General features: G+C 37.2%; 1 protein-coding gene across 1 annotated transcript in view; it reads right to left on the reverse strand.

The window, feature by feature from the left end:
• Positions 1-11,982: 11,982 nt before the first annotated feature.
• Positions 11,983-17,433, reverse strand: part of si:dkey-9k7.3 (circularly permutated Ras protein 1) — an 81,462-nt gene continuing 76,011 nt past the window's right edge. Inside the window, exon 20 of the mRNA XM_060838469.1 lies at positions 11,983-12,171. Within this exon, the coding sequence (XP_060694452.1) occupies positions 12,061-12,171 (111 nt within the window). The 3' untranslated portion in view covers positions 11,983-12,060. The remainder of the gene's footprint in view (positions 12,172-17,433) is intronic.

The following is a 17,433-nucleotide window of genomic DNA, read 5'->3' on the forward strand; positions in this document are numbered from 1 at the left end:
AGTATTTGTGATGGGGACCGTTGCCAAATGAGAGAAGATTGAGGGAAGTAGAGCACTTAAATTCAGAAGCAAGTAACTGATGGTTGAGGCTGCTAGTATCATGTATTCAGAAAGTCACTTCCACACTCTACTTTTGCCCTGCAGCATTCCATAGAATTGAAGTTTAGAATAAAAGAGTACCAAAATATAAAGATCAAATACTTTACTTTAAAATTGCAAACTTATTTATTTTAATTAGTCCTCTGAATTTATTCTTCTCAGTTTTTGAAGGTGTTGACTCAAGCTGGGGTATGGTTCAAAGACTTCTAACAGTCTGGTCCTTATCAAGCAGCCATGAGTAAGCTGGTGTAGTGAGTGTTATCTGTTACATTGGGTGATAAAAAGACACTTGACTACAGTGGTATCACAGCTGATCTTATTCTTGCTCTCAACTTGTGGTCTAACATGCAGTCTTTCCAACAGACATTGCTGAATAGCAATCAGTGATATTTTCTTTTTTGTATATCTCCATCTCCATCCAGAGACACTCAGGAACTCCTGGTAATTCCAAACAGACTGAGGATCAAATCTAAATCCTTCATGGTTTGTGCATTTTTGCTACTCATTACCTTAACAAGTTAAAGCCACTTGCTGTTCACAGTTAATTTGAAACTTCATCCATATTTTTTTCTGCTGGTGTTTAAATTCAATAGGTTTTCCTTGTATCAAGAAGAAACTGTCAGAGAATCTGAAAGTGTCTCTCCTCTATTACTATTTCTCCAATTGAATGTACTTGGTTGCTTATTCAGTACCAGGCCATTTATAACTTGCACTCTTGGTTGAGGAATGACTGTAAGGATTTGTAAGAAATTATGCAAAGGCCATTGGGAGCTCTTTGTTCAAAGTACTCTTTTTTTTAAAAATGCCATTTCTCCCCAGAGAGGCTGCAGAGCTGAAGAACCACAGAAATTTCAGGATGTGTCTCTTAGAGATAGTGGAGTATTCTGAACAAAAGATATTGCTCCTGAACTTACTTTTATTTTTAATAGGTGTGTATCAGAGCCCAATTTTCCATTTTACAATTTTATTTTCTACTCCTTTCTCAGTTATTCAGCCAAAATGCTTCCTTCTTACACATGAGAGTGGAGTAAAGTTGCAGCACCAAGGAAGAATAGTAGGCATTACTACTAAATATCATCCATTGGTTTCAGTGCATTAAGAACATAAGTGTTATTAAACTGAGGACTCAGTTAGATCGATAAGACAGTTTGTGCTCATTGGAGAAAGCTATGCACACAGAAACATGTAGGTACAGGAGAATTACAGAGATCTACATATATAAACATTTCCTGAACTAGATCTATTGATAAATGTCACTGTTTCCTGTCCCTGTAATATGTAGACTGCTGTGTGTAGCTGTCTCCTCTACCTGCAGTATTTAGATTGTCATAGAACTACTGTATTATGTATCCACAGTATATAAACAGTCATTAGTAACTGTCTGTTGTACCTACAGTATTTAGACTGCTGTGTAACTACTGTGTGTCTGAGGTATATAGACAGCTGTATGTGATTGTCTCCTATCTCTACAGACTATATGCTGAAACTGATTGTAACGCATTTAACAGTGCTGTAGCTGAGATAAGTTAACTCAACAGGCCAATATCAAGCATGGAAATTTCCTTTTCTGCATTACTGAGTGATTCTGTAAATTATCTAGCCGAAGCATCAGGAATAGTTAGCTTGTAAATTCTGTAGTGAGCTCTCTGTGATATGTAGACTATGTTCTTTAGAAATAGTCAGAAGTACTGATCTTTAGAATTATGGGTGGTTATAATTAAGCAATGATAATATAATCTCTATTAACTGATTTAGATAGAGTTATAAGCCATAAAAGCATCTTGCTTTCATCAGTTTTGGTGAGAGGCACACTAATGACAGTTTAAACAGCACCATTTAAATTAAATCTCTTATGATTTTCGTTTTAAGAAAGTCTGTGAAATTTTTGCAGTGTGTCAATTAGAGAAGCTGTGGTGGTGCAGTTATAAATTCTGTCCTTCCATCAGAGAAGAAAATAGAGAAGAATATTTTGAGGTTCTAATGAAGTTTTTTTGCACAAAATGTGTAGCGCACAATATTGCAGTGTATTGGTTAACATGATTTACCCCAATGTGTTAAATAATTCACTTAATTTGATTAAACATTAATGGTTATAATCATTAATGAAATCATAAAATTCAATGAACAATGTGAAAGTAAATGGTGCAGTAATTTAGGAACTGGTCTTTCACTCTGGAATTTGAATTGAAATTCACTGGATGGAATCTTGTGTAAGAGTATCAAAAAACTACATGTCTGCTGCCTGGAAGAGTACTGGACAATGGAGGTCTCAATTCAGTCTCTAGTAATCAGGGATACATGGCACAAAACTACACCCATTGTGATTGTGGCTGGCATTAAATTGACAAATTTGCAGAGAGAACTGAAGGGTGAGAATTAAAAAGAATGTGCACTATAATTAGGAGTGCTCTAGTGACTTTGGAACTGAAGCATATTTTTGGGGGGAGTGTGGATTAACTGAGTACTTGGTGCTGACAGTAAAAGCACAGTAGAAAGTATTGTAGCAATAATATCCATAATCTTTCTGAATATAATGATTAAACAAAACTGTCTTTTTCAGTTCACGAGATGGCAGAATAAAGACATTTCTCCAGAAACAAAGACTTAATCTATTAAGACATGCACATTTGAGCTGTTGAGGACACAATAAGGTACTAATAATGTAGATTTTGTATGTAGAATGGTACTATTGTGTATTAAGTCTACAATATTATACCAACCTAGGTGGAGAACTAGTGCAGGACATCACCAAAGTTTAAAATAATACAAAAAAAAGCAAAGTAGATGAACATTAAGTTTCTGAAAACTCGGTTTCAGGGAGATGGAAGACAGAGGGAGAGGGAGCTCTGAAAGACCCAAAACTTGGTGTTCATGAGGAAGAATGAGAGTCTGAGAGATTGATGAATTTTCATTTCAACATAGAACGGGAGAGAAAAGTGGGCATCAAGGGTTAACAGGAAGATGAAAGTAAATATAGAGGAGCCATATTGCAAAGGTAAGAGGAGGAAGAACGGTTGCGATGGATTTAAAAAAAAAGTCAGATTAGAGATAAGACAAGTATCTCTTATTAAATAAAGTATTTTCTTGTATCATATCCATGTACACAAAAGAGAGGAAAAAAAACTTGGAAGTTTAGAAATGAAATGTGAGACCTCTTTAATGTTAACTTCAAGCTAACATTCAGATTACTATGAAACAAGCAAGTATGTGCACACACCCCTGATTTTCCTTGTCAGAACAACATAGGCCAACATTATTGACTCCAGGTTAATATTTTAGATGCTGACCATTAATCAGAATGGTTATCCTAAATGCTAATTCTGTTTATTTCTGCATAGAAGCTGCCAGACAGAGTGATTGCTTCCAGAAATTTGTTTTAATTTCAAACTTAAGTGGAGCTAAAATTCAGGGGGCATACGTAAAACAGGCTTCCCAATCCAATAACCTTGTAAATCACAAAACTTAAGACTAGAAGTTGATTTTTATTCAAGTGGAGAATTTTAGAAAAATCTTGGAGATCAGGTTGATACATTTTTCCAATTAAATCTGTTTTTGGTGCACTGGTCAGAAAGAAATAAGCCAAATATTCAAAATCAAGAGAAAAATGGCATTGTTCTATAATAGAGGTAAGCATATGATACAGAAAACAGTCAGTATTTAAAAAGAAAAGCTACATTGAATTTTAGAAATTAAAGATGAAACATTTTCCCAACTATGTGGGGAAAATTCTGTTAAGTTTCTCTCTCCTTTCTTGATGCCACAAGATCATATTGGAAATGCTGTCAATTTGTCATGCTTTATGCATTAACCTAGCTAGGAAGTCAGCCTATTTCTTTTTCATTCAAAGTCCACTAACTCTGATCCGGAATGGGAGCTCTGAATAAACTTACTAATGTTAAGGCCAGTTGTAAACAATTGCCTTCAAGTTTAAATCAGTTGAGTTAGTTTAGACTTCTAATCATTTAAATATGTTTTTCTGTATTATTTTAGGGACTACTCTTAACATGTAATTTCTTACATTTCCATACATAGGCAGCTGAGTGCGCTTTGCGAGAGGTTGGAGTGTCTATGCTCTTTCGTAGCTGAACTGCAGTATGCTGATGATGGTATACTTCTGATCTGTTCGTTAGACATAGGACAAGTGTTTGTGCTCCCTGTGATTGATACTCTTAATTTGTTTTATTTCTTTTTCAAGTCTTTGAAACAAATAATGGGAAAGCTAAAATGTGGTGTACATAGTCTTGAAGTGCCCTAATGTGCACAAAGTGTACCAATTTAAAGATGCAATTCACTCAGCATAATGTATGGCATGTGCACATGGCAGGAGTGCAATTAACTGCTGTGCATCAATAATGCACTCTGGATTAAAGGGAAATAAACACTATAGTCTGGCATGTGTGTACAGTTGTGTGTCAGTGTATGTTTACAGTTTACTCAAGCAAAAGGGAATGTTAAACTGCTGTCTGATACTGTTCAGCTCTCTGTCTCAGTTTCAAATCTAGCAACTATTTTATATATACTGTATATATACATTATATACACCTTGTATGTAGCAGAAGCGATGCTTTTTGAGAATAGGTTTTGTAGTATGCAGCTGGCAGATCAGATGAGTACAGGAATTCACTTCATTGTTTGCATCTATGAGCAATAGAGTCTTGCATAATGGTTTTCTGTATCTTAAATTTTTCTTTTACATAGGTTAGTGCTTTATTTCATAGACTCACGAAACAATCAAATAAATAGTGTCCTTTTTTAAACTTCTCTAGTCTTACAATTTACTTTTTTCAGTATAAAACATTTCCATAAGTGCATGGGAACCAAATGTTACCTTTTTATTTCATTTGTGTTTGACTTGTCTAGAATTGAGGATTGTTGCTGAAGGAGTGTTAGGTGGACTCCATTTACCCTCCTATATTTACTCATTCCACAAGTGTGGATCTAGATAAACGCCAGATTGCTCATTCATAAGGAACTTCACAGCTGAGAATACTTGTCTGCTCTCACCTAACCTCACCTTATTTCAGATGCAGGAACCTGACTGACTTTGTTGAAGAGAAGATAACAAGAAAGATAATGAGGCCAAACATAGCTGCGTTCACCATTGTTAGCATTCGTGTACTCTAAGGTTTCACCACCTTTGCTGAAATACTTGGTATTGAGATGTACTACTACCTTATTGCTACATGTACTATATTATATGAAAGTCTAATATATTTGCAATCTAAACAAAATGATTAGCTGGTTAAATGAGACAAATCTTTGTTAAAATAGCAGACAGAAGAATTTGATTAGTGTTAAGTGCCTGAAGTGTGATATTTCTCAGAAGTATTTTTCATGTTTTAATCCCAGTTTTTTAATACCCAGGGACGTTGTAATCCAAAACCCAGCTTATTTTATAAATAAATATATATATATAAATATGTACAGTGCAGTATTAGAAGAGTGAGTAAAGGAAAAGTATATGTTACATTAGAGAGTAATATTTTGGTAAGAAGGAACAGTTTCTGTTTTCCATTTTGAGGAATCAGCTTTCCTCTGGCTCTGGACAGATGAGAAAAGAGGGGAAATATTTGTTTTATTTTAGATCTCTGCATCATTGGTAAAAGTTTTAACATATTATTCAGTAATTTTACGAATTGGTACAAAGAGCACTTGCATGGTAACGTCCTTTTTTCCTTGTGAGAAACTATAGTGGTATTACTAGATTGTTTCATTACGCTAATGAGTGTTCACTTGTATTTAACGGGGGTTGTGTGACTTTCCTGAAAAGGATATGATTTAGAAATGCCGGTGTTGGACTGGGGTGTACAAAATTAAAAATCACACAACACCAGGTTATAGTCCAACAGGTTTAATTGGAAGGAGACTAGCTTTCGGAGCGACGCTCCTTCATCAGGTGATTGTGGAGGGCTCGATCGTAACACAGAATTTATAGCAAAAATTTGCAGTGTGATGTAACTGAAATTATGCATTGAAAAACTGATTGCCTGTTCAGCCTTTCATCTGTTAGAATACAGTGATAGTTTCACTTCTTTCATGTGTAAATCACAAAACCCTTTTTTAAAAGTTGCATTCTCGGGTTAGCTGTTAACAATGGTGATAGCTAGACAATATGTTGAAGGTGTTAGCCCCCTGTGTTCTCTGTCTATGACCTGATGTTTAGATTGTTATCTCACTTTTTAGATTAGAATCAATCTAAACATCAGGTCATAGACAGAGAACACAGGGGGCTAACACCTTCAACATATTGTCTAGCTATCACCATTGTTAACAGCTAACCTGAGAATGCAACTTTAAAAAAGAGTTTTGTGATTTACACATGAAAGAAGTGAAATTATCACTGTATTCTAACAGATGAAAGGCTTAACAGACAATCAATTTTGCAATGTATAATTTCAGTTCCATCACACTGCAAATTTTTGCTATAAATTCTGTGTTATGATCGAGCCCTGCACAATCACCTGATGAAGGAGCATCACTCCGAAAGCTAGTGTGCTTCAAATTAAACCTGTTGGACTATAATCTGGTGTTGTGTGATTTCTAACTGAAAAGGTTAAGGATCGACACTTTTGCATGAAGCACATATGTTAATACAAGAAAAATGCAGATTGCAAGCTGACTGTCTTTCAAAACATGCTCTGTTAGGACCTTCCATCTTAATAACATAATCTGTACCTATGATAAAACTAAAAACTTTTTAGATGTAATGCAGCAAAACATAAAGATTGAAACTGTTTTGCATACTTAAGTGGGTTATGATTGTATTTGTGGATTTTTCATTTTTAATTTTAAAAGTTTTTCTTTAAAGTTGGAGGAATATGGCTGCTATTCAGTACCAATACTCAATTTCTTAGCTGAATGACTTGGTTGAAGTGTTTTGTTTTGGTACGTTAAAGTAGAATCCTAATTAAATGTGAATCTTAATTGCAGGGACAGTGCAAGCACAGTTTATATCGGGTTTTCACTAATACACAAGAACTGGACTTTCTGCCCTTTGATAATTAATAAGAGAATCTAGCTGTAGCGTCAGTATAATAGAATGGAAAGTATCAACTCAGTCAACAATCTTAAGATATGTTGCATTTTATTGTACAGTTTCCTTTAAGCCTGGTTGCTATTCCTCCCAGTTTAGACTGGAAACAGTTGCGGCAAAATGTAATAACTTCAGATAGTTAGTTATTTCTTTTAATAATCCATTTCAGTTTTATAATTGATGGATCTGTACACAGCTCTATGCATCTACCATGCAATAACCACTGCTGTATCAATTACTTCACTTTGGGGCACAACAGGCAATGATAGACCATTTCATGATTAGTTGACCTATATTGTCTATCCTATAATTCCATAGATCAACTAGCACACAGTGTTACTGAACTTGTATATAAGTATCCTGTCAGCATTACCACCGTGCATGCATTGAATAATCTGTATCTTAATATTCAGATGGTAGTTACCTTTTGGTTTGTATATTTATGTTCTGTATCCTTGTTTGCTTTTGTCTTTGCTTTTGTTGTAAAGTGTTCATTTTAATTGTAAAAGGTAATGCCGTGAAATTGTTCTTTACCTATAGTGTAAAATGGATGGCAGTGAATGGCAGCCCATTTTACATCCATGTATGATTCTGTATTCCATTGATGTCAATGGGTTGTCTAATATCTATTAATAAATCGTACAAAACAAGTTGGTATTTTTCACTTGTTACTTATATGGCCCTCTTAACCAGCCAATATGATCTCATGCCATTCTTTTAAATTGTTGAATCCTCTGTGAGCTACTGTTCTGTGCTTCTGGCACTACACCTGGGTTTTTCTAATTCATGTGAATGTCGGCTGTGAACATTGACTGAGCAGCTGTATGCTCTGCCAATCATCAAGCATAGAATCATAGAACGGTCACACTAAAGAAAGAGGCCATCTGACTTATTAAGTCTGAACCACCTCTCAACAACACTAATTTAGCTAACCTTCCCTTGTGATTTCTTTTCTTCTCTTCAGGTACTTATCTAATTCTCTTTTGACAACAATAATTGAATTTGCCTCCGCTATATTGTCAAGCAAATGCATCCTGGATCATAACTTCATTGCATTAGAAAAGCTTTTCCTTATATTGCCTTTGCCTAGTCAGTGGGAAAATAAAAATAATTGGTCACTATTCTCTTTTTTTTCCTATCACTCAAACCAACTAATCCAGACTGCTATTGTCCCTTTTACGTCATAGACTTCAAAAAGGTATTTGATAAAATAGCCTTTGTACACCTCATGAATTCTCTGTGGCTTTCTCAAGAAGCTCAATTAGGTTGGTTAACACAATTTGCTTTTAATGAATTAAACCACAGATGTCCAAATGACCATTAATTTTGTCACAGATTATCGTTTCTGAAAGCTTTCCGACCACCGAAGCTAAACTGACTGGCCTGCAGCAGCTGGATTTATCTTTACACACCTTTTTTTGAACAAGACTGTAGCACTTCCTCTCCTTCAGTATTGTGGTACCAACATCTGTAGCTAAGAAAATTGGAAGGTTATGTCAGTATGTCTGGAATTTCCACACTTGCCTCCCTAAGTGTCCTTGGATGTATCCCAATCATCTTGATATCCTATCAACCCAGACTCAGGAAGCCATTCCTCAACCTCTTCTTGCTCCTATTTTAAACCTATTCAGCATTTCAAAGATCTTCTTGTGCACAACGAGTGTGCCAGATCTTCTTTCTTGGTAAAGACAGACTAAAAGTACTTAGAGGAGCAGGGCTTAAATTACTGGGTTGGGAAGAGGGGGAGGGTAGTACCCAAACTTGCTCTCAAAAGCTATCAAAAATGCATGCAAAGATTCAATTATGGGGACGACCAGTTAAAGAACAATCACCTCAAAATAGTAGAAACAGATTCTTTGAGGTGCTGTCCTTGCGAATGTTATGTGGTTCCTGGATCTTGCCGATCCTCCAAAGACAGAATATGTGATTAGAGAATTAGCACCGTGGGGGCTCAACATTGATGGGGAGAACTTATCCAAAAACATTTCTTTGCGAGGAAAATCTTCAATCAGCAGGTAAAAATATCCTTTAATGTGACATTTTTCACATTAAGTTAATTCTTCTCTCTTAGATGTCTGTACTGATTCTTCAACCTGATCTTCACAGGGCCAATACAAAATAAGACGTAAGAGCTTTAGAATAGAGAATAAAATAAACTTCTACCCATTCAGTTGTGAAGCTGAGATTTCACTTGAATGATTGTTGACAATAAAAATTGTGGACAAATGAATGATGAAAAAGAAGTTAAAGATTTAGGGTACAGTATTGGTGAGTGTGAATGCAAAGAGCTAGATTCTCTATTTTCATGTTGCAACTGTAACATGAGATTTAAACATGCAGATGGCCTAGAGATCATAAAGCAGGCATTTTTTTTCCAATGAATCACAATTACAAACTGAAGCCTGGACCAGGACATTCAGCCTCGGACCTTCGGGTGACCATCCTCCAAGGTGGACTTCGGGACAGGCAGCAGAGGAAAGTGGCCGAGCAGAGGCTGATAGCTAAGTTCGGTAACCATAGGGAGGGCCTCAACCGGGACCTTGGGTTCATGTCACATTACAGGTGATCACCATTGCACTACACACACACGCAGATATTCCTAAACACACACACTCTCACATACACACGGATACAGGTACACACAGATACCCACACACACCCTTATAGACACACAGACTCCCACACTCTCACATGTACGCCCTCACAGACTTAATACACACGCGCACACACACACTTTCTCACACTCACAACCCCCACTCCAGACAGACACACATACACACAGACCCACATGCACACATATATTTTGTGTGGTGAATTTGTGCTTGCAGAGTTACATTGCACTTTGCTGAAAAATTGCATACATTCATGTAGAACTTTGAGTTCAAAAACTGCATGAATTTATGTAAAACTCTGTTATCTCACTTTTTAGATTAGAACCAATCTAAACATCAGGTCATAGACAGAGAACACAGGGGGCTAACACCTTCAACATATTGTCTAGCTATCACCATTGTTAACAGCTAACCCGAGAATGCAACTTTTAAAAAAAAGGGTTTTGTGATTTACACATGAAAGAAGTGAAACTATCATTGTATTCTAACAGACGAAAGGCTTAACAGACAATCACATTTTCAATGTATAATTTCAGTTACATCACACTGTAAATTTTTGCTATAAATTCTGTGTTACGATCGAGCCCTCCACAATCACCTGATGAAGGAGCATCACTCCGAAAGCTAGTGTGCTTCCAATTAAACCTGTTGGACTATAACCTGATGTTGTGTGATTTTTAACTTTGTACACCCCAGTCCAACACCGGCATCTCCAAATCATAATTTGGTATATTCTTGCTCAAACTCCAATCCTGAAGCAACAGGAACATCACCAGTGTCACTTCAGCCAAGCTGCTTAAAAATAGACTGAGGTTTGGCCCTGTGGCTGCCTGGTCCATGTGGCTCAATTCATGAATTATGTGAAATGGAATCTCCATTTTTCGTTCATGTATCACGTACTCTGGATTGATCAGGTAAAGAAAATGTGTAAACAAAGAAAAATTAGTCAAAATTAATATCTGATGCTTTTAAATTACATGAATTGGTAGGGGTACGTAAAATACTATTGATCTATTAAAACCTAGGCTTTAATTTTTTTCACTTACCTGCCTTCTCAGCATTTACATCAATTGTTTCTCTCCAACTGAGAAGAGTTGTGCACTTTTTAAAATGCTTGGTTGGGGGTATCATCTATAAGACTGACATTTGTTTCCCATCCTTAATTGCCCCTGTATTAATCAGCTCTCCATGCAATTCGAGAGTTGACCATATCGCTGTGGGCCAAGTGTGTGGTGCTGGAAAAGCACAGCAGGTCAGGCAGCATCAGAGGAGCAGGAAAATCAATGTTTTGGGCAAAAGCCTTTCATCAGGAATCAGGGCTTTTGCCTGAAACGGTGATTTTCCTGCTCCTCGGATGCTACTTGACCTGTTGTACGTTTTCAGACCACACTTTTGGCTCTAAATCTCCAGCAATCACTTTCACCACATTGCTGTGGGTCAGGAGTCATGCGCAGACCAGACAAGTATGGTACATTTCCACCCCAGAGGGTGCATTTGTGAACCAGTTTTTGATTTGAAATGACAATGGTTACAATTAGACTAGCTTTTAATTCCAGATATTAATTGAATTCAAATGTTGCCATTCACCTGGTGGAATTTAAATCACTCTCCTCAGGATATTAGCTTGGAGCACCAGGTCAGTGACATTAGCACTCAGCCACCACCACCCAGTTGATTTTAGTTGTTCTTTCTGAGTAACCAATTGACATCAGTATTGATCTTTGGATGAGGAAAGTTCCATTCTAATTTTGTTTTGTACTCTTCATATTAAGCTGTAGTTGAATCAACCCTTCAATACTACGCAATCATTTATTTTGATCAACTTTGAAAATTCTCATCATAAATCTGGGAATCTTTGATTTTAGTTTTGAAGTCTTTTCTCTTTAATGAAAATATGTCAAAGTCTTCAGTTAGCACCCCACTCTTGGCTCGGGCCTTTAGTGTACCAGAGTGTACCAATTAACCTTGTCACGTGGCACTTATCAAATGCTAGGGAAACTTAATATGCCATAACTTTACCTATAAATTTAGAGATTTAACCTCCAATTTACAGGTGCAAAACCTGTTGCTTAGGTGATCCTGAAAAGCTCATGCGGTTCAGCTGAGGCCACGAGAAAAGAAAGAGGAAATTAGCCCAATGGACTCCTAGAATGTAATCTCAAGCATTTGGTCTTAGCACTTTGCTGCAAGGACTTAAACAGTTTGTTTTGAAATATAATTTATTTTCATTATGGCTATATTTGGTAAAATACAAATGAATGAAAAGATTGCATAGTTTACATTACAAATTTTTAGGTGATCTCCCACAATTTATATTCAAAGCATTGGTACCAGAGTAGATTTTGGTTTAGACACTGGCTTCTTCAGCATTTTGCTCTTTGCATTTTTCAGGCGATAAACCATGTTTGCGACCTCATCGGATAAAACCTGTCGGGAATGTAAGATGGAATCACATTAATTTACTGTGGAAATTTCCCATATTGAAGAGAATTGATGGTAGCAACTAGGGTGGTGTAGTTGGTTGGAATTGTTGGTCCATCTCCTTCCAAGTCCACAAAGGAGCAGATGTGGAGTGGTGAATGAAGATTGTGTTTTTTTTAAACACAAAGACTGAGAAAGTGAGTGAGAGAAAGACAGACAGACCATGAAATGAGCACTTGTAGTTGACCTGATACTTGATGTGTTTGAATCTGAAAGGGTTAATACAGACGAGTACCATAGGTACCACAAACTATGGAGATGTTATATTAATGTGTATATAGAACAGTTTAGGATCTCAAAGGCAAGTGACTGAACATCTGATCCTCTTCAAAGTCTCTGTAACACTGTCTGTGATATTCATAGAATCAGTGTTCAAAAATATGGGGGCGGGGAGCAAGCAAAACAGCCACCAAAAGTTGTAAAATCACCTGAGAAATCTTATTTCTTGGGGTGTTCAATCAGGAAAAAAAGTTGTCCCTGTATGTGGAACTGAGAAATTTTGAAAGGAGCTGCTCTTTCAACACCGGCAGTTTCTCCCCGTCTGTGCTGATGATAGGCTCGATAATAAACTTATCAGCAGCAAGTGTCAGAGAGAGAGCTAACCTGTGAATGTAGTGGTGAAGAACAAGACTGGTGAAGCTGGAGTCCCAGGTCAGGAGCAAGCTTGCTGGATGAGGCCAGGCTTGGGGATGGTGGAGTGAGTTTGTCAGGCCAGGCCCAGATTTGGGGCTGGTAGAGTGAGGCTGCTGGGCCAGGTCAGGACGTGGAGTGAGGCTGCTAGGCTAGGCCTGGGTTGCGTTGGTGTAGTGAGATTGCTGGGCCAGGTCGGGAGGTGGAATGCATGTGCTGGGCCAGGCCTGGGTTGGGGGATGATGGAGTGAGACTGTTGGGTGAGGCAGGGACCAGAGGTAATGGGTATGGAGTAGGTCTGCTGGGCAAAGCTGGGTTGGACTGTGACTTGTGTGAAAGGCAGCAGCCAGTTTGAATTTCAAGGCTGACAGAAATAAGAGGCTAGAGGGCTTCCTGTAGAGGAGAGAAGACAGTGGCTGCAAAGGGTAGAGGGAGGATGTCAAGAGAAGACTGTCAATAAAGTTAGCTAACTGGGAATGGGAACACTTGAATTCATGGTTATTTGTAATAAAACCTTTGGTTGCTAACTTATAGCTGTTGTGCCAATTTAGATACTTTGTTTGGGAAATTTAAGCTTTCCTTGTAGGCTATGGCTTTAAGTTTAGTGGACTGTAAATAATCCTTGAGGTTCATGATGACTTATTTTCATCCCGCCCTAACTAAAAGTACCCATATGTCAACACAAATACAGATGTTAAAATTACTGCATGATTGCATTTAATCTGATGAAAAGGTTAATTAGAATGAAATGTAGCTACAGAAAATGAACAAGAAGCTCTCAAATCAAAAAGCAGTCCTTGCAAAATCTTAAAATGAACCTTTGGGAAAACAAAATTATTCTGACTACTGAATATGACCTGTAACTAGTTGCTATAATAAACTCTCAACAAGAGATTCTTCTGGTTACAGCAGGAAGTGGGTTTCCTCTACCACACTGAATCAAGTAAGTTGTGCAATTCTTACTCAAGGGGATGAGGCAATGTCTCATACAGTGTAGTGAGCTGGCATAAAATCATGAGAGATTGAAGTAGCCCATTCTGTCCCTCAAACCCACCTTGCCAATCTACAAGATCATAGTGCATCTTTTTCACTCCACAACTCCTCTTTCATGCCCCATCAAAATCTTGCATGTTTCAATAGGAATCTTCAGTGTTCTAAGCTCTAATGACAAAGTCCTAACCTGTTTAACTTTTCATATCAGGAATCAGCCTCATGGATCTCTTTTGAACTGCCTCCAATACCAATATGCCTTTCAATTTGGGGACCAAAACTCTACATAATACTCTAGGTGTGGCCTCACAAACACCTTGTACAGTTGTAACAAGACTTCCCTGTACTTAATCCAATCCCCTAGTAATAAAGTTGCCTCCTTAATAATTGTTGCACCTGCATGCTAACATTTTTGTTTCATGCACAAGGACACCTGGATCTCTCTGAAATCTCTATTTAAGTAATAGTTTGCCTTTGATTCTTCCTACCAGAGCACATGATCTCACACTTTCATTAGTTGACCTTCATTAAACTCCATCTGCCAGGTTTTCACTCAGCCAATCTGTATTTCCTTACAGATTTCTCATGTCCTCATCAAAAAATGCCTCCCACCTATTTTTATATTAGCAGCAAGTTTTAGTATGTTACTGGCTTAGAGGGAGCAGAGTTTACTCTAGATGGTAAATAACTAAGACCCTAGGACTGTGCCACACTGAAAAAAGACTCATTAGTCCTGATTGTCTATCTTTGTGTTTTAACCAATCCTCAATCCATTGCCCTAAATACTGTGAGCTCCTATCTTGTGCAATAACCTTTTATGTGGCACCTTATTGAATGCCTTCTGAAAATCCAAATAAACTACATCTTCTGATTCCCCCTTATCAGCTTGTTATTTCCTCAAATTTGCCAAACACGATTTCCATTTCAGAAAACCAATGTTTGTCTGCATTTAGCTTTTCTAAATGTCCTGTTATTTCTTCCTTAATAATGGACATTTTCCCAATGATAGATGTTAGGCTAATGGGTCTATAGTTTCCTGCTTCCTGTCTCCTAAACAACATGGTATGCAGCAGTGTGGATTTAATTTGACTTCTTGTATCACATAGGATGAGCAGCAGTGCATGATCTTCACACTCAGGTTTAGGTTGTTCAGCACAGTAAGCAGTAGGGAAGAGCTGCAACTTTAAGAAGTGACTGAAGAAACCTTTCTGGCAATCCCCAACATTGGGGAATACTTTAATGAGTAGTGAAAACATCGCAGAGCTGGTTAAGAGATGTATGGCTACTGAGAGTTAGCACCTCCCTGGTGAAAAATAAATTTTTAAATTAACTAGTAATCCAGATTGGAAAAGTAAGAAGTTAAAAAAATACAGACCAGATTGAGCATTGTTACCACAGTGATTAGACACAATGAGGCAAGGCTATGGAAATGGAAATAAATGGCCATAAAAGAAGAATATATCCAAACTGGTAGACCTGGTGCCAGTTAAAGTGATCATGTCAGCCAGATCAAAAGTTGGCCTGGTCTAACAGAGAAAAGTAGTTTAGGAGACTTTATTTAGGCAATGGGAAATTCAAGAGATTAATTCAAGCCATGATAAAGATAGGAATCATTTATTTAAACTGCAAGAAGTTCAGCAAAACCTGAGTCAAGTGGGAATGATGTATCGAAGCCTGGTGTCTTCCAACAAAACCACAAGAGAAATAGGAATGATTTATTATGCCAAACACTGAAACAATGAAAAAGGAAGGAATCCTCTATTGCAGGATGTGGGAAAACCATCTAGTAAAGCAGCAAAGTGCAAAACAAAACTTATTACTGCAAATTGAACACTTAAGCAAGAAAAAATATATCATTAGATTAGGAAGATATGGAATGAGAATATTACAAGGAAGACTTTATCTCAAAGATGGGCCAAATAGAACACAGAATTGGATATCTTGGAGAAAATAGTTTCAGAGATACACATTAGCTTCCAAATTAGAGATTAGAACAGAAACTGAACAATCAACTATGCTCTATATACATTGGGAATAAAGTTGATGATCTCATAGCTTGCCATGGTGCAAAAGAAACACCAGATACTTTTGAAGAGGTAATGGAAGCCTTTGACAATTAGTTTAACATGAGAGCAAGTAAAATTCTTGAAAGAGTACAATTTAATACAAGAATTCAAAAATCAATGGGATCCAAAGATGATTTCATTAATGATATCTACAGATTAGGGGAGAAATGTAACAATGGTGATTTCAAGTCAGAATTCATAAAAGGGTAGGGGAATGGGTCTGGGTGAGTTACTCTTCGGAGGGTTGGTGTGGACTTGTTGGGCCGAACGGCCTGTTTGCACACTGTAGAGATTTAATGATTCTATGATTCTAAGATATAGGATTACTGTAGGAACTGCTGACGTGTCTTTGTCAAATTCATTACAGTCAAAAGAAGTTCTGACTACAGGAAAAGCCATTCAGATGGTCAGTCATGCAGAAATCTGGAAGGAGCACAGATAAATCGAGAAGATCAATGTTGGGGCAGGTAATCAGCAGTGTCCATTCAGTTTTTAATATATAAAACTAAAAATAATATATAAAACTACAAACTAGGTCGGTGAGTAGGACACACATGAAACACAAAAAGCATTGTCAATGATATAAAACAAATAGCCTCAAGGGCACAGGCAGTGACCAGCTATTAAAACTGAATGCTTTATCTGTCACACAATGGAGCACTTTCAGAAAATGTGTCAAAGTCAGACACTGTTTCAGAAAGCAAGAAATCAAATATCTATCCACATAAAGAGCTTAATAAGTAGGCTAATCTACAACAGACAAAAAAACCTAAAGTGTTCCTGGATGAACAGGTGATCCAGACCCTACATGTTGACAAACTGATATGTCAAGTCACACGTATCAAGTTAGACATAGGGCGAGTGCACTATATTATCAGACAATAAGTCATGCATAAGAAATTATTGTCTGCGCTGACAAGAGTGCAATTACATGGTCTAGAAGGCATTGCACTTAAGACTAAAGACATGCTACAGGTAATTCTTCAATATACAGGATATATAATACTAGAAAACTAGTATATACTTCATCATCTCAAATACTTACTCTTCAGTAGAAAGGCATATCTTGACCTCAGTCTTCTTCAAATGGCAAAATAAGTTAAATGATATAATTTCAAAGAGAAGGGCAAGCAACAACCAAAGAAGGGTCAGTCAGACAAAGGACAGCTGGTAGAAGATTTTAAAGTACACCCCACACTTATTGATAGGTTCTGTTTTTTGTTTAGGTTCTATCAAGATTTGTTGTGTTCATGTGAGACCTTTGTTTCATCATTTCAACAAAATGGACACCTATGAGTGCACTAGATTGGTACAAATGTTTTCTGCTCTGTACACACCAAAGCACACTCAGACTGTAAGAAACAGCAAGGTTTATGAGAACAATCAACAATCAGATAGCCAATGATCTTTAGCCCATAGATGAATCCATAGCTGATATAGCTCAGAGTGCAACACAGATTGGTTATCAAATAACTAAGAAAAATTCAAGTCTGATTTTGATGCTAAGGAGATTGGGAAGAGG

The sequence above is a fragment of the Hemiscyllium ocellatum genome, chromosome 18, assembly GCF_020745735.1.
Source record: "Hemiscyllium ocellatum isolate sHemOce1 chromosome 18, sHemOce1.pat.X.cur, whole genome shotgun sequence".
In the NCBI taxonomy this organism is placed as follows: domain Eukaryota; kingdom Metazoa; phylum Chordata; class Chondrichthyes; order Orectolobiformes; family Hemiscylliidae; genus Hemiscyllium; species Hemiscyllium ocellatum.